The sequence below is a fragment of the Protopterus annectens genome, chromosome 5.part1 (genome assembly GCF_019279795.1).
Source record: "Protopterus annectens isolate FY-2018-M chromosome 5.part1, PAN1.0, whole genome shotgun sequence".
Classification (NCBI taxonomy): domain Eukaryota; kingdom Metazoa; phylum Chordata; order Ceratodontiformes; family Protopteridae; genus Protopterus; species Protopterus annectens.
In genome coordinates this window covers 711,149,561-711,168,131 of record NC_056736.1, presented here as the reverse complement: position 1 = coordinate 711,168,131, position 18,571 = coordinate 711,149,561, and the positions used below count along the sequence as shown (strand labels likewise).

The window sequence follows — 18,571 nt, the reverse complement described above, 5'->3', positions numbered from 1 at the left end:
ATTACCAATAAAGAGCAATAAACGCCATATCATACAAGGATGAAGCCCTTATAACCCTGTGACTGGTTTGAACAGTGGTCTCTGTGCTGGCTGAGCTGTGGTGCACTGAGACTGAGTGGCTGGACAGGTGGTACTACTCTGGCAATGCAGAGAGGTGTTTCACCTGCTGGCGATCGTGGAACAAGCACTTTTCACAAAGACTAGGTGTCTGCTTGGTTCTGTTATGTAAGCATAGTACTGTAACTGGAAACTGATATGCTTGATGTATGCATGTCTCACTGGGTCAGTACTGCATGCCCATACCTATCAACTGTCCAGATTTTTACTTCATATTTTTGGTTGTTTCTCATAGAACTGTGGTTTTCTGGCAAACCACTGGCAAATCATTGAGGATTGAAATCAGAAAATAATAAGACATTTGAGTTTCAGACTTCATACCCTTCAGAAAATCCATGCTAATGCAAAAAGTGTTATTCTATCAACTTTCTAGGTAATAGCAATATTTAAAAATATCACTATGTTGGGGACTTTGCCCCCTCCCCCCATTATTAATACTTTGTCCAGATTTCTAGCTCTAACAGGTTGAGAGTTATGTGCATGTCCCACGTCTCTGGTGTACATCATCAGCCACTAGGGTTAATAGTTGTTAAACTTAAAGCAAACACTCATAGCTACCTGGTTGATAACCCCACTGCTTGAGAGAAGGAAGCTTATAGTCAAAAGGCAAAGATGGAGGAGGAAAAAAAAAAAAAAAAGATCATCAGTAGAATATAGGAAGCTGTTAACATCTACTTGCTCTGTGTGGATTAATATCTTCAAAGGCTTCTGTAATCATTCCATTCCATTCCCCTGAGTACATACATCACATACAGTGACAGTTGCTATAAAGCTAACACTGCAGATAGTGTGCACCAGTGTGCCGAAGCCAACAACTACTGTATAACTACCAACACTAAACAGTTTTAAAATTTTAAACATTTATAACACTTTGTTAACTTTTCAACAATATATTTACTTCTTTATAAAAGAAACCGCAGGTACCACATAATACAGGTAACATTTTTCTCCTTAATACTTGATCACCTGGAAAGTCGCAAGGTTTAAAACTGGAACAATCCAAGGTTACAATTTATTTCTGAGAACAAATGTACTAGTCACTTTTCATGTTGACAGCTACAACCCAAACTTTAAAACTCGCACTACATATATATGAATTCCATTTCTGTGTTCTTCTCCTTGGAGCTAACATTGAGAGAAATAAAAAAGTAATAATTTGGAACTCTATTTAAACCAATTCATATAAAAGTCACAGTTAATTCAATCAAATGTCTCAAAATTGAGGTCAAACACCGTCCCCATCACATCTGTGCATTACTTCCTGTAATGTCTTTTGGAGCTGATTCCTTTCAGTGCAGCATGCACCAAACTGTTTAAATGCCATCTGTCAGTTTGTCGAAAATAAATGCATTAAAATATATGCAAGTCCTGAAATATTTCATAACTTCAAAACAGCTGCCTGAAATCATCGTCTGGCAGGTTTAGGCATTATAAAAACTTTAACAGGTTTGCTGAAAGGAATTGTTCCCTCAATGGTATTTTCAGGCGGTACTAAATTCTCTACAGAGTCACTCCAAGTCTGTTTGGTAGCTGCACCCAGTGCTGAAGCTTTACTTCTGCTAGAGCTGTATGCCAAAAGCAGCCGGAGTTCAATCTGGCATGGTTCTGAAAAACAAAAACATTCAATGTATCTGTTGCAATACACTTTGAGAATATCAGGCAGGCAGTGGGATATTTTGAACAGACATTTGTTTTAAATAGACAACATATGCGTGTCACTGAACTTACACATTTTCATCTCATGTTCTTGTAACTGCGATTTCTCTCTCTCGCAATTTTTCTGTTGTTTTTGTTCTAGCTGGTTGCACATGTACGAGGAATTGAGCTTACTAGGACCCTTGTCAAAAACTATATATATCCAATACCAGCTAGAATTTGTTGCTATATGAGTTGCTTATTCCTATATTTTGACAGCTTGCTGTAACTTGCCTTCATGAAATGTAGCTTCCTGTTTTTTTTTTTTTTCCATCTATGTCAGTGGGAATGCTAAGTAAATACCCCCAGTCCATTACATCACCACGGTTTCAATATTTTAAGTTAGTTGTAGTTTTTGTCTCTGGATATAAATATAATTTGATATAACTGTTTAAAGCAAAAAGAACACTGCAAAAATCTTCAGTTTCCACTGTTTCTGAACAGAAATGGCATGGTTCCATTCCTTTGATGTACCTTTTCAGAACTATTACACTTTTAGGGTCCCAATGACAGTTGCTATCATGGTTCCAGTCCTACAAAGAAAAGATGGGAAGCATGTAAAGTAATAAACAATGACTAAAATAAAAGGCACCTACTAGTTCAGTTTATCATCAAAACCATAATCAGCACTAAAAGTGTATTTACCTATATAATCATTAAAGTACTGCATTGTATTATTCCTGTTTAAACAAGAGCGACATTGATGTTAAAAGGTCTTCCCTTGAACTGATTCTTCTATTTTCACATAAATGTTTTGCACTATGCAAAATTATCATCAGATAAATCAATTTGCGGCTTACATGTTATTAACACATCCTGAACATCCCATATCTAAAAATTAAAGGAGAACTGAGACTTTACTTATTTTTTTGGGTCTATATCAGAACATCGAAGTTTTAAACTTTGAATGTTCTAATACTGACCCATTTTAATCGAATGCTAAAAACAAAGAAGCTGCAGAACACCAAATTCTTTCCAAGGGAAAGAATTTGGTTGGCCGGTTCTGTGGCTTCGCTATTTTCAGCGCTGTGATGGAGATTTACGGGTCGGATTCAGGTAAGTGTGCGATTGTGTGGTTGTTAGGATTAGGGCACGGGTTAGGTTAGTTAGGGCGCGGGTTAGGTGAGTTAGGGTTGGGGTGCATGTTAGGTGAATTAGGTTTAGGGGTAGGATAAGTGAGTTAGGGTTAGGGCGTGGGTTAGGTGAGTGTGCGATAGTGACGGACCTTAGGGTTAGGGTTTGGGTTAAGGTAAGTGGATAGATAGTAGTATATATATAGTTTAGTGAAGGGTTAGTTGTAGGATTATAAGTGTATATGTGTGTACTGATGTTTTTTTAGGTGTGCTTGTGTTGTGTGCGTATGTGTTTCGGAATAGCGAATTTTTTCGCAAGGAAAAAATTCACTGTTCTGAATGTTCGAGATTATGTGGTTTAGATATTTTAGGTTCAATGAAATAGCGTTCGCTATTTTCATCTTTCAATAACGTGATATAAAGGCATTTTTTTGATATTAGAACTGGGGGTCACTATTTCAGTTTTTTCTCTGAAAAGTTTCTTTCCTTACTAATTTTCACCTCTAAAGTAATAGTACAAGATTTTTGGATAGACTCTTACTTTCCCTTTTTTTAATTTCTGATTAATTTTGAAGTCATCAGCCCCCTTTTCCCATTTCTACATATGGTTGAAGTAAATGTTTTTTTTTTTAAATTTATTTTCATCTTACTGACGAGCTAGACTTCATTGACACTTTTTTGATGGACGTGAGAACAGTGAACATACACATTAGGTAAATCAGCCAAGCAGTAGCAAGTGGATTACGTGTTCCATTACTAGGGAGGAATTTGTCACCTCTACCTAGCAGTATCTGAAATTCTGACCAGTTACATTTAACTAATATCTTGATAGCCTGTTGTTTCAGATTTTTCATTAATCAACATTAAGTGTACTATGCTGTATTACAGTGAGGTTTTAATATGTTAATAAACTTAGCTTTTCATTTTTAGAATGCTTTGATAATATGCTCATACCAATTTATTATGAAGTAATATGAACAAGATATCTGCTCTGCTAAATCAATTTTGGTGCAACTGCTGAAATGGATAATTACTGTGGTTGCAATAGGATACTTGTTGTTTGAAATGGACTGTACTTCAATAATTCCAATTGCACTATCAATTCTATTTTTACTATTTCCTCTCAAATTAGCAATCTGAGCTACTGTGTATTACATTGACAGCACAGATTTATATGGTATTACATTGTTCCAAGACAACTTGCAGACTGTTACTCTTGCTTGCTACATGTCATAATACTAGCTAACACATACCCACACAAACACACACACTCCTCCAGAGGAGCTCGTTTTGCTGGCAGTCTGCAAAGTAATCAAAATTTCAAACAGCCGTTATGACAGAAGTACTACTAAACTTGAGAGTTTTGCTAAATAAGTAACAGCAACACAGAGTTGCGGTGTCAACTTCAAAAAGATTGTTTAGGAATGACAGCACTAATGGATGTTTGGGATGCAGTGGGTACCAAGAGTGCAATTCAGTCAATGTATTTAGCATTAAATTAATGAGGACAAGCATCTTCTACTATGTAGCTGAACAGAAATTTGCTGGCAATGTGCATGCCTTTTCTTTTTAAATCTCTTTTTGGAATAATTTTTGGTACTTGCGTATTATCTCAACCAGATTTTCGAGTTAACGCTGGTTGCTTCCCGTTGTGTAAACTACTACCAGAAAGTACTGAGAAGCACAGAAACAATGTTTTCTGTAAATGTTGTGCATTTAGGCAGGTGCATGACTTAAATACACAAGAAAGTAATGTTTCATTGCAGGTACCCCCTTTAGCTCCATCATCTCATGTCACCATTGACAGTAATACTTAGTGGAACATTGTAAAAGTTTCCTTAAAAACACTGTTTGTACAGATATGATGAATAAACAGTTTACCAAAAATTTGTCTAAACTCCTACGTACTATTTCTGAAACTGGTGCTGGCTGCTACATGAATTTACGTTGTTATAAACATTTGTATGTTTGTATAAAGCATATGTCTATGGCTGTACTTCTTGTGGTGCTCGTCAAACATTTGCATGAGCAGAAAATGCTGCTTTACAATTTGACATTGCTTGTTAGCCATGTCTCTGAAACTGTTGTTGTCCAGACTGTCAGTTTCAGTGATTAGAAACCTTTCTGTGTGCATGTAAATCGTATGTGTAGGGCTGTAGTTCATGAACTGCTAAGTGCAACACTTTCATCAGCAGTATATGCTACCTTGGAATATCACACCGGTTGTTAGCCATGTCAAGTGGAAGGGTACGAAGTAAGACATTTAAAGTCATTACCAATGCAGTGCATCTTTTTAAAGATCGTATAAAAGTATGTCTAAAAAATAATCAAAGGTTTACTAATAACCCTTTCTGTGTGCCTGTCTTCTTTGTCGCAGCAGAATCCCTTTCACCAGCTGAAAGTAATGCAAGTGACAGATTGATAGCACCCATTACAACTGCAGCGTGCATGTGTAACGCACGCAAAACAGGAAGCAGTTTTTGGTACTTGTTCCTGTTCCTAAAAAGTCGTGGGAAGTTTCATGCCATTACTAAGGCGTTCCGCTGACACTTTGAAATGTTTCATGCGGTGCTATCTCTGCAGGTATGTGCAAATTGCAACCGCAAAAATCTGGTTGCAATAATACGCAAGTACCTAATTTTTATCTCATTAATACCTATGCCATGTAATGTCACGCCTATAGTGGTGTACATGCATCCTTATATTCCAGATAATTTTCTGAAAAATCAAGTTAAAATAGGCTAAAAAAGCCAAAAATATAAATATATTGTGAAAATTAAATGCTATAAAAAAACTACAAACAGCAATACTATCAATAAGAAGTGTTTTACTGCATCCACATACTCAAAAAACATGTTTATTTCATCATGGTTTGGTGTTTCCTACATTTTAACACCACTCTGGGACTATTTACAGGTTTTTAAATATTTTTATACGTAATTTCTGAGACTGACCACATGGAGTCTGGCATCTTGAAGTAATGCTGATAGTTTAGTCTGCCTCTAGGTATCCCACACTGCAGTACTTGTCTGTAAAAAAATACATCACACATCTTCCCAAAGCTCCTGTCAATGCATTGATTTTACATGCATACACTGCTGTCTTTCTGTCAGTTTTAAGTAACATTTCATGTCATTCAATGACTACTTAAAACCGTGCAAATGCCACAGAACACACTTTCAAAGTGCTTTATACTGCTGCTTCTTTTTATAATGGCCAAACTGCAGTTTTTTTATGAAGCCTGAATTGTACTACTTTGACTCATCTCCCATCCCCTTCATACCTGACTTCCCTAGCTGTCAAAGAGTTAAGGGTAATTTGAACTTTTACCTGCTGTGATTGACAACTCACAGCAGGAGACTTGACTCATGTACAGTTTCCTTGTTCTAGCCTTAACTTTCTGTATGGGTAGGTCAAGACCAGGGAGCTGTGGCACCACAGCGAGGGTGGGTTTTTAGAACAGTCATGGTGATGTTAGTTTGGGGAGGGAATTGGCCAGAAAACTACCTGCATTCATTTGGCCTTGATGGGATCAATGAATTGAAGACTGCAGCAAGCTTTTCCAAGGTGGGATAAAAGTTTTTTGAAAGTGAAACCACCACAGTACAGTAAGGTACTGTTCTAGGGGAGAGAAACAGTAAATTTAAATGCTGTGTTGTTGTTTACTCATAACAGGGACAGTAAATAGGGAGAAAAAGGACAGAGAAGTTGAGCATTTAATAACAGAATTGTTGTCCTCTAATATCAACACTATGATGTACTATAATGTGCACAAAACCAGAATTATATTTTTCTTTAAAGTTTTGCAAAGCTTTCATATTTTGGAAACTGTATAACTTAAGACATATGGTGCATACTTCCAGACTATTTAGAATTTTATAAAAGTTCCTGATTTTGTCTCACATTTTTGTCCTGCTCCTAGTAAACTTTTTGATTAATTTTAGTAAATCACTGAGGATTACTATATGTTAATAATCGCAAACATTACTGTTTCATACTCCTTACTGTTCAGAAAATGCATGCTGAAGCAAACCTGTTGTTCTAATAACTTTTAAATGAATTACAGTAATACTTGAAAACTGTCCTTTGGGCCTTTGTTTTTGGCTTTACCCAGTTTTGAACAAAGAAAATGAGAGAGATGATACAGTGTCGGAGTAGTTTTGTTTAGCCAGACTTGAGCTTTCACATGAAAACAAATTCCCCAACTGCTCGTTTACTGAGATACTGAAAGAAATATAAAAATGCTTACTTGTATACTTAACCATATAAACACTAAATATATCTCAGTATGTACAACTTACAGGAAGCAAAATTAATGACAATTTTCTCCAAGATCATGTAAAGCTTACACCTGTTACGTAGCAGTTGTTTAATCACTTGGCTTTGAAAATACTGCATATTTTCATAATTTCTAGCAAACAGCTACCAACAGCTCCGCTGTACTGTATGATAAACCGTGGTAATGTATTTTCTGTCTCCCGCTATGACATTTCACACCATATCCTGCAGTAACATGTAGCTCTCTCTCTGTTTTAAATCAGGACTGCAAACATGAAAATAACAAATGTCAAACAGTGATTAGTATCCAATCCACAGAAATTCTGGTCCACCTTAAAAGAAAATTCTCAATCCCAGGTCCCCTTCAAATCCCTTCTCTTACCCAAAAAACAGTCCTCTAGAAACTGCTACCCTTCTCAATAGACACTTCATCGACACTGTCCAGAAACTTATATCCTCAAACTGCAACACAAACTCCACCTGTATCCCTCCCAAGCCACAAAACAGTACCTTTTCTCCTTAAAACCAGTTCCAACTTCATATATTAAAATCACTCCTTCTGAAGCTTAAACCTCGCTCTCCCTCCTCAGACAACCTTCCACCCACTTTCCTCAAATTAGTTGCAGAATCCATAGCCTATCCAGTATCTATCTTAATTTATAGATCTTATCCAGGAAGCTACAGTACCAGACATTTGGAAATCCTTCTTCACTATCCCCTTGCATAAAGGGGGGAACTCAACAGACCCATCAAACTTTTATTTAATTGCCATCCTCTCTCCTAACTTATGGAAAAATGTGTACACTCACAACTCCTAAACTATCTCCTCCAACACAACTTCCTTACTCCCACCCAACATGGCTTCCACCCTAACCACAGCACCTCTACAGCCCTCCTGTCATTTACACATACAAGAGCTGAAGCCCGTAACAAAAACCTCCTAGTATCCAGCCTTTTCCTTGACCTCTCAAAAGCCTTCGATACTGTCTCTTCACCCTTTACTTCAGACTAAACTTTCTAACCTCAATCTATCTCCCTCCACCCTAGCCTTCTCCTCTAGTTATCTGCCTGATAGACAGCAATCTTTTCGTTGTCTCTCCTCCTGGCTCACCCTACCTCCCAGTGACAACTGGGGTGCCTCAAGGCTCCATCTTAGGACCCCTTCTATTCAACATCTTTACAAATGAGCTACATACCTCCTGCAAACAATCTGCACTAATCTAATACTCTGATAACTCAACTCTCATCTGCACTTCCAACAATATCTCTGACCACTCTCACCCAGGACACCTTTCTATCTGTTGAAAAATGGCTAGCTGATAATCTACTCATCCTAAACCCTAAGGAAACCAAACTCCTGTTATTCCTCCCGCAGACTCTCTCTCACCTAAAATCTACCTTTCTTATCTCATCCTCCAAAAACACCACCATACAACCTGACTCCCACACAAAACTTCTAGGAGCCATCACTGATGACAAACTTAAATTTAACCTACACATCCTTCAAAGTATTAAAAAACTCACCAAAAGCTGGGTATGCTCTACTGAAACTGTAGATTCCTGACCTATGAGGCCAGACTGTCCCTGGCTCAGGCTCTTCTTCTCCCCTCCCTTCTCTATGCCACCCCAGTACTAACTAATATTCAAACTACAATCATGGCCAAACTCAACAAACCTACCACAAAATAGCAAGCTTCATCACAAACACCCCACATAACTCACACCACTGCCTCACACTCAACTCACTACAATGGCTAGAACTCCCTCAACAACTTCTTCTATCTCAGTTACAAATGATTCACTCTATACTTTATAAACCATCCTCCTGCCCTGTCTTTTCCTCCATGGTATCCATCTATACACCAACTCGCGTACTTCTAACCAACAACTCCTTGACATCTACCAAACCAAAAGAACTATTGGTAGACTACCATATAAATCCACCCTATCCTAGGCATGGAATAACCTCCCATCCCAATTATGCTCCATTACACACCCTATACAATTTAAGAAAGAACTCAAACTACACTTTATAAGAACCAGAACTTGTACATGTCATGACCCTACCTAACTCCAATACTATTCTGTAGTACACATTTCAATACAACTTCTCAGCATACTTTACCACTCCAATACTATTACTTTCTATCACAATCTCATGCAATCCTCTCAGCATATTATCTCCCACATATTTTTCTCTAACATCTCATTACACCTCTAGCTATCCCTTCCACCACATTCATGTACTTGCTATACACCTTACCACATCAGTTATACAGCAGCTACACAAAAAAAAAAAACAAAAAAAAAATTCTGATTTTCTTTGAAGTACAGAACTTATGTGTACTTGTAGTGTTTGCTAATAATAATTGTTTTTAATTATAAACCAAAATGTTATGTATACTTAAACTGTCTGTAACTGGAAGTTTTCTCCTCGAGTCTCCACTGAAAATGGGCTCCAGACCCAGCTGGACTAATCCGATTAACAAATGTCAATAAATAAATAAGTATCTCCACTGCAGGTCATCCTAGATGAACAATCTTAGTGTAACTTTGTGACTTAATCTTGCCCTTTTTCCATGCTTCCTGTTATTTATTGGTAGGTCACTTAGTTAAGCAAGCCAGTCCTAAAAAAAATGTCAAGACACTGTAAAGAACTACAGTTGTTAAATGGGAGTATACTAAAAATGTACAACAGTCATTAATAATTTAAATGTCGCATGTTAAGTTTGCCATAATCATAAAGTGAACTTGTACCTCACTCTACAGTGGAAAGCAAATTGTTACAGTTGATATTATGTAGCTTTATTTTACTCAACAGCAGTGCCAAATACTGAATTCAGAAGATTTTTTTAAACAGCTATTCACTGTTTTTCCATGACGATTACATAAATTAGTTTGAGTGCTCCATTGCCAGATGCTGGTTTTGTGAAATATTTTGAAAATACTGTATTCTTCACTTCACAGATGGCTATAATATGTACTATACAACTAAGCAAAATGGTATCACGGCATAACAACATGCGTGTTACCGTCTCTGTTTTTTTAACATATTTATTAAATCACAATTTACGCAACGACATAGGAACAATAAATTATTATAAAAAGAAAACAAAACATTGTGACATTTTCATTACTTTCTTGTAGAATATCTAAATAATATTATAATTTACTGCAACATTAGATAAACTGCTCAATTCCTGTTTTACCTTTATGTGGGAAGAGATTAAACAAAATATAATACAAAAATTGAGAAGATGGACGCTCTTAATTATGGCTATGGATAGTAAGGTAAAAGCAGTGAAAATGTCCCTTTAATACTGTGCACAGCCCAGGCACATTTGTTTTTATCAAGAAGAAGAGAATATGTGGATAATTAATAAAGAACTGGAGGAAGTTATTGGGGACGGATATAGGGTAATAATTAAGTGGGATAAGTTCTCACCCCCCGCAGAATAAGATGGTTTAGGATTATAATATTTGAAGGAATATTTTAGAGAGGCACAGTTAAGGCTCATATACGTAACACAAGCACTAAGCTACAATTCAAAGTGGAAAGGAATTATATTGAAACATGGAGTTTACAAAGTAAGGAGAGAATAGAACTCTGGGTGCTGGCATTTAGGCAAAACAGTAACAACCATACAGAATATTGTATGTACAAGGTAGCAGAAAATACTTGAGAACTTACTCAACACGAGAATGGAGAAAAGAGATATTACCAGTGAGGATGACTGCAAGTAGCGGTACAGAAAATAGGTAACAGGGAAATGGAATTTATTGGAGAAAATTAGCAAATGAGCCAAAGAACTGGGAACAAATAACTGGGGGGTGGGGGGCTCAAAAGAGTGGGATGAGGCCAAACTGAAGACTCTCTCTCTCTCTGTCTCTCCTACCACAGACTGATAAAAAGAGTAAAGGCACAGAAAAAGTAATGGAGGAGTGTTAAATGAATGACCAGGTCTGGTTGTGTTTATAGTTGAGTGTAGAACAGAAACTATGGTAAAAAAAAGGATTAATAGCTTGCATGTAAAACACTGCACAATAATTATAAGAATCAATCAGAAGAGGTTACAAAAGGCTTGGAAATTAAAATGTTTCATTTTATTTTAACATTTGTTAACCAGGAAAGTCCGACTTGGAACGAGCCAATTTTCAGCGGAGGCCCGGGGAGAAACGCTCCAGACGCATGTCTTTGAAAATGGAAAGGCAATGTTCAAAGAAATAAAAAGGGGTGATATCTGTATGGCTCCAAGTAAGCAGCAAAAGGTAGAAGGTTTAGGATTTTTGCATGGAAGTGTTTCATAGGCATTTTTATAACCCAAGTAGACTTCAGCAACTTGTTCCACAGGTAGACATTTAAGTGCAATGGAAAACAGGGAACGTGTTTTTAACAATGCAATCAGTTGCTAGATTTTAGAAATTCTCTGCAGCATACATTGTTAGAAATGCTGGAAAAGAAAATTGTTTTGACTTAGAGGGCAAGGGCTAAGTGGGATAAACTGATTCTTCCAACAGAACAAGGTAGTTTAGAATGACCTGATTTGGTGGGATATTTTAGAACTACACAATTAAGGCTCATATACATAGCACACGTAGAAAGTTATATTTCAAAGTGGAAAGGGATAATGATGAAGTAGGGGTACTCAAGAAAACAGGACAGAGAGGGATTCTGGATGCAGATCATTAAGGAGAATACAGCCATACTGAATATTATACTCATAAAGTAGCAGAAACTATTCTAAGAACTAAGCCAACATGAGAATGGAGAAAGAAAATGTTGTTGATAGGGATGACTGCAAGTAGTGGTATACAAATATAAACAGGAGAGGACTGGAGAAAACTGGCAAAGGAACCAAGGTATTGACGGCAAATAAACAAAGAGGGAAAAGTAATAGATTGGGACGAAGATAAGACGACATTTTGACTGCAGGCTAGAAACTGCCTTCCCTACTAGGGATTGACAGAGTATAGGTAAAAAGAAAGGGATAGAAGACTCAAGTGAAATACCTACTCTGGTAGAGTTTTTATCTAAATCTAGAACAGAAGCTGCTGTTAGCTGTTAGAAATGGAATAGTCAGACATATACAATATTGCATGATAACTTTAAGAATCAATAACAAGTAGAAAAGACAGGGACGAAAGATAGGAAAAGCGATTTAAAAGATAACAATGGGAGGACCTGTGTATGGTTTCCAAGTGTGCAACAAAGTCCGGAAGGTTTAGGATGTTTGCTTGGAAGTGTTTCTGCATATATATTGTTAGACCCCAAGCAAATTTCAAATAATTTTTCCTTAGGTAGATAGCAAATGTTGGAGGTGTGATGGGGAAGAAAGAGGTAACTGTGAACATATGTTTTGGGAGTGGAATGAGTTGGCAGACTTTAAAAATTCCCTACAGAGTACAGCAAATGGTCGTAAGTATGGGAATGATTGTTTTGAGCTGGGATCAGGATCAGAATTAACTTGATATAGTAAAGCCTTACTAAGGTTAATTCTGTTGGCTGCCAAAAAAGCAACTGCTAGAACATGAAAATAAAAGACTAATCCAAGTGCATTTGAAGTATTGGCTATTATAAAAAATATAAAACATCTGGAAGATGGATATTTAGAAAAAGGAAAGAGCAAATTACATATAAATAAATGAAAACTGTGGGAAAAATACATGCAGAATAATATTCAGGAGTGAGGTTTAAGGGAAGGCATAAACTCTGCAATTTATGTAATGTTGGAATAATGATAGTTATAAAGGGAGAAAAGATATGTGATGTATAACATACATACATACATGGAAAACTGTTAATATAATTTGTTTTCTTTTCTGTTAATGTATGTTTATGTTTTAAGGGAGAATGTAATAAAGGTGTTAAAAACAGAAGCTTCCAAACGTCTAGAGAAACGTCAGCCCTAAGATGTAAAGTCTTCATATTAGTGTCTGTAGATGGGAGTTGATCTGAATATTCACAGCTGCTGTGTGTGTGGCTTGGGAAAGGCGACTATTTTACAGCTGAAAGTGATCAATTAAAGTCGTCTGGATTACTGAATCCACCAGACATAACCTAGCTGTTTGAAGATAAGAATGATCCTCACCTGTTGAGAAATACTTACCTGCTGACCTGTACTGCCTGGAATTACTGGGGGAAAATGCAGGACAAATTCCACAAGTACTGCTTGCTGTCTGCAAGACTGCAACTAGCCCTATAACTTTCTGCAGGGATTATTTTATCTGTTTACTGGGGTAGAACACAGAATTAATGGCCCGTTTTGCAGGTATGTGCAAAGTTACTATTCTAATTTGTACATTATGCATAGTCTATGCCTCCTGATGGGCTTACAACAGCTGCAGTGAGACCTCCTTGGATTCTCATGCACAGAAGGAAAGGTTATGTGGTACCATGACATGGAAGACCCATTTCAGTCACACAAAGCAACAAACTTATATTTAATATATTTTTAATTTTTTTTCCAATCTTGCATTTCTTGAATACTTTTACAGTTACCTCAGCTGCATGTTTGTACATTTTTGCAAAGCTTTCAGGAGCAGGCAAATAAACACTTAGCTTATTTCCTATGTGGAGCAATGGTTATGACGAATCATCTGTGGGTATTTAGTTAAAAAAAAAAACTCAAATGTTACTTGCAAGCATAAACATGTAGAATCTAGGACTACAAGCAGGAACACTAGAAAGAAGTATCAAACTAGAATATTTTTAGTTTTTGTAATCCTTATGTCTATTTCTCATTTGAGGATTTAATTTTATTTACGGTTCCTGATAAACCTACCTAAGGAATATATGAGTTTTTCTGTTTTTACCATCTCTCGTAATATCTACCTAACAGAACTTCACTGCAGTATTAATACATACAAAAGCCAGCTGGATTAATTAATGGATGACATCCTAAACCCTCTCTCTCTAGTCTTCACTACTTATCAGCTCAACAAGTTTTAGAAGCATGTTTAGTTTTACTAAATACATTGCAAATGGCAATAAAAGTCTGTATTCTGAAAGCATTAGCATGAAGCAGAAGGCAACTTCTGTTTACCTGTCCAAGCAGTGTGTGATAAATAAACTTGAGTAATTAATCTGTGTCTCCCAGGACCAGGATTCCTAAAATCACTAGGTTTGGGATGAATCATCTGCACCTGTCCATCAGGGTACACCACCTAAAAAAAAAACTGATTAGTTTTACATAATGACATTTACTCCATTGCATACCATCAAATTACATGAAAAATAGATGATCCTTTAAGCAGGAAAAAAGTCCATTCATGGACCCAACGAAAATTTTAAAAAAATGTTTACTTACTGTCATTTTTGAGTCTGAAATACCTTGGCAAATGATCTCAACAAGTGGGTCTCTTCTGAAGGGCCCAACACTTGAGAGGAGATAAAAGCTGTACAGAATAGTTAACAACAAACAACCCACATGAATGCAAGGTGTGCAAAGTATCATAATGATAACTCATGCACTATAAGAAGGATGTTGGTTTCCAACATTTTCAGTTCTCTCTGTATAACAAAGATGTACAAAAAAAAGGAAGCAGTGACTATGACATTTTATTTATGACAAGTATGAAGAGCCCTAATAAAGAATGGTCCGAGTTTCAGACAAAATACAAGATCACAGATGCAAAACAAGCCACTAAAGAAACAGAGTGAGTGAGGAATGGATAATGGGGTATAAATAAGTGCATTATGAAAGTTTATTCACACTAGTGAATCAAGCTGAGAAAGAACCTGTAGAACTAGTGGACAGAATGGAGACATCAGTTAAGAATGAAGGCCAAGAAAAGACCAGCCAGACCAAGGATACGTCCCAGCAGTAGTGGGTTCACCAGGCCTACCTAAGGATTTCGATGTTGGTACATCGGCTATACAGCAACTTTCAGAAGTGCATGCTTTGGTGTTAATGTGTCTTACCCAGACGCACCTCATGCACATGACATTTCTGCTCGATAAAACTTTCCCCTCCATCATTTCAAATACATCCATGTCTGTGTACAAAGCAAACAGAATGCACTCACTAAGGACATGAAGACTGAAAAGGCAGAGCCCATACATGTTTGATCCTTGACTACTAACTGTGCAGTTTATAGCAGGGTGCAGCAGCCAAGAACGCATTTGACTAAAATGTGTTAATTCCAACTTGCACTAACAGATCAAAAGTTCTGCATTTTCTTGAACTCTAAATGCAGTGTAAGGGAAGCAAAACATGTGGAGATGAGGTTTGGATGGGTGAGAGAAAAACAGACCACTTGTTAATTTGGGGGAGACGGTCATCAGAAGATAGAGAGTAGTGTGGTTACCTCTTGAGGTTTGGCAGTACAGCTAACACGGTCAAGTTTAAAAAATACACACAAATGTCCACCCATAGTTTTGTACCTGAAAACCTCAGCCTCTACTTTTGTAACGTGCAACTTTGAGCAAATCACCCTACAAGACCAGCTCTCTTGAGCCAGTTTCAAAACAGCTTAGTTGGCTCACCTAGTTAACAGATGAATAAAATGTGTACACAGCTCCTTCTACAGATACATTTTTTCTACTTTGCTTCAAGACATTCTTCCAATTTTATGGATTTGGATTCATAAACATTTCACTTTATCATTTTGCTGTACAGTAGAGTCTTGACTACCAAACTAACTGGGATCTAGGGTAGTTTGGATAGTCATATTGTTCAGATAAACATAATTGAACCGGGTAAAAAACTTGTTTCTTTCTGCATGCAGGAATACATTTTTCAGTCATTCAGTGACTCCAGTGGACAATAAAGAATATTTTTCACACATGAGCTGGCTACAAGCTCAAAAAACATGCTCAAGCAAATACGTACAATGTTTACATATTCAGACTTTATGATTTTTCCTACCCGAAAACTTTGGAAGGCTGGTTCTGATAACTGATGTTTCTGATAATCGACATTCAGATAATCAACTCTCTACTGTATCTGTACAGAGCATCAGAAGAAGGTTATGTGCTTTACACAAAGGCACCACCTTTCTTCCTTAGCAGTAAGCCTTCCTTGCCTACTAATAAGTTATTTATTACCAAGGCTACCTACGTTCTGAATCCTGGCATAACAGCCATGTATGTAGCAGCTCCCAATAAGAAGTGCACTGGAGACGATCTCTCTTGAGAGACACAATATGCATTCCTATGACAGTTGTGCTTTCTTCCATCCCCCCATCGTTTTCACTGGTAATCTGTATCAATAAGTTTAGGTCTCGGTATTCTCTAACTGTTCCAACTATAACAAACTCCAGCAAGTGAAAATTTAACAAAAGTGACCACTTACTATCAGAAACTTTTTTTTTTTACTTCTTTCTGCAGAAAGAAAATAAATATACAACAGTTCACCAAGCATCCGGACAGTAGTATCTGATGTTCATCCAAGCAGTGCTCATACAAAGCTCGTGATTATATTCCAGTTCTACTGATGGACCAGTATGAAGTTTGCAAAAGTTTCTTATTCTGTTAATGTGATTCTGTACAGATCTATGAAGAGTTAGCACATAATGAGTATTAGCTCTAGACAGAAAACCATCACCAGTGGTGTCTCACAGGGGTCTGTCATGGGCCAACTGCTCTTTGGTATACACTTTTTTGATATGAAAGTGGATATCAAGGGACTATGGATAATTAAGTTTGATGACAGCAAACTAGGGGTAGCAATCAAATCAAAGGCTGGATCAAATCGTGCATAGTGCATTAATCATGGGCCTAACCCCAGCGCTAAGAAATGCAGCATAGTTTCCTTTAGTAAATTACAGCATTATTATCATTTAATTGACAAGACTGCACTTAAGTGTTATACAGTCATTGTGGACTTGGGAGACTACATTAATAACAGGATCTCCTTTGATCACCATGTGTCTATGGTGGTTAAAAAATCCTTATAACGTGCACAGTATCTCACCAGAAGTTACAGTCCCGCTTTAGTTTTCACTTGTTAGACTCAACGTTTTATGTAATTCCCCCTTTGGCATATATATATATATATATATATATATATATATATATATATATATATATATATATATATTCCCTCTACTCAGAGTTGCATAGTCATCTGTTGGATAACCTCTGCTCAGCATTTTATGCTACGGATGACACCAACTATTTTAACAACTACACCTACACAGAACTCAACATAACACAAGCACCTGTTGTACAGATCTAAAACACAGATCTAAACCTATGCTACCACATCATTAGATGGTGTGAAAAATACATAACCCAATATATTTCCTGCTCAGGAACAGACTGCCCTAAAATATCAAGCATGGTACTTTCCTAGCAACCTTTAAAGCCAGTCCTGATAACTGGATGGGTGATCAGAAATTTTCACCTTGGAGATGTACGGAAAATCTATTTAATGGGGGAATAGTGTTAGTTATCTACCAATACTGGGCGGTTTGGCTGAGCTTCTTGAGGGTTCCAATGGCCACAAGCACAGGAAAAACTTACGAACTTATGAAAGTAGGGGGATGGTGTGTGCAACCCCTCTGCTAAACATATCAAGAACTTATTTGTATGGTTTGTTCAACTGTACTGTGTTTGCCTACAAAGATAACTGTTGGTTTAATTTATCCAAGTCTTTTGGGTTTCTAATACCATGATGGGAATAGACACCATTACTAAGTCAAATTATGATTAAAGTTCATGAAGTTAGTATTGTTTCAGTCTTTGATATTACCCAAAACTGCTCTTCCCAGCACCCGGAACGTGTCCAGAACTGACTCCTGCAGTTCATATGGAGTTATATGTATTGGTTGCACATCTAAATAAGGCTGTAAATCTTTAACATGAGACCCATTGTTCCTACTACTGGAACTGTCTGGGTATCCTTCCACATTGTTCTCGTTTCTCCCTGCAAATCCTGGTATTTGATGACTTTGTGTCTCTCTGTATGCAAGACACTGTGGTCACTTGGTGTAGCAATTTCAATGATCAATGCTACTTTATCTTCTTTTCATGGACCACTATATCTGGTTTTCTCACATCTATTTTTTTCAACTGTTGGTAACGGGTGATCCCATGTGATATAAACTTTATCATTCTATCCCAGTCAAGGGAAGGGTATATTGTGTGTGTGTGTGTGTGTGTGTGTGTGTGTGTGTGTGTGTGTGTGTGTGTGTGTGTGTGTGTGTGTGTATATATATATATATATATATATATATATATATATATATATATATATAGACAGCTACATAGATAAAAAATACTATAATGTTATGATTTTCCTCTCCTCTATACCTCTACATTGGACAAGTAACTGAAAATGGGAAATGCATATTCTGAAAAGAAATTCAAACCAAAACCATATGAAATCCTATCAGGAGACTATTTAAAACATTTGTTAACCAGACAGGTGAACTGGTCCAAGGTCAATCCTATCAGGAGACTATTT

The 18,571-nt window shown here is 36.9% G+C and overlaps 1 protein-coding gene across 2 annotated transcripts in view; it reads right to left on the bottom strand.

Annotated features, from left to right (window-relative positions):
• Positions 1 to 522: 522 nt before the first annotated feature.
• Positions 523 to 18,571, bottom strand: part of INTS4 (integrator complex subunit 4) — a 1,189,969-nt gene continuing 1,171,920 nt past the window's right edge. For both annotated transcript variants that reach the window (XM_044073339.1, XM_044073340.1), the window contains exons 22-23: positions 14,207 to 14,327; positions 523 to 1,722 (exon numbers count right to left, since the gene is read on the bottom strand). In XM_044073339.1, coding sequence (XP_043929274.1) covers positions 1,523 to 1,722; positions 14,207 to 14,327 — 321 coding nt within the window. In that variant the 3' untranslated portion in view covers positions 523 to 1,522. The remainder of the gene's footprint in view (positions 1,723 to 14,206; positions 14,328 to 18,571) is intronic.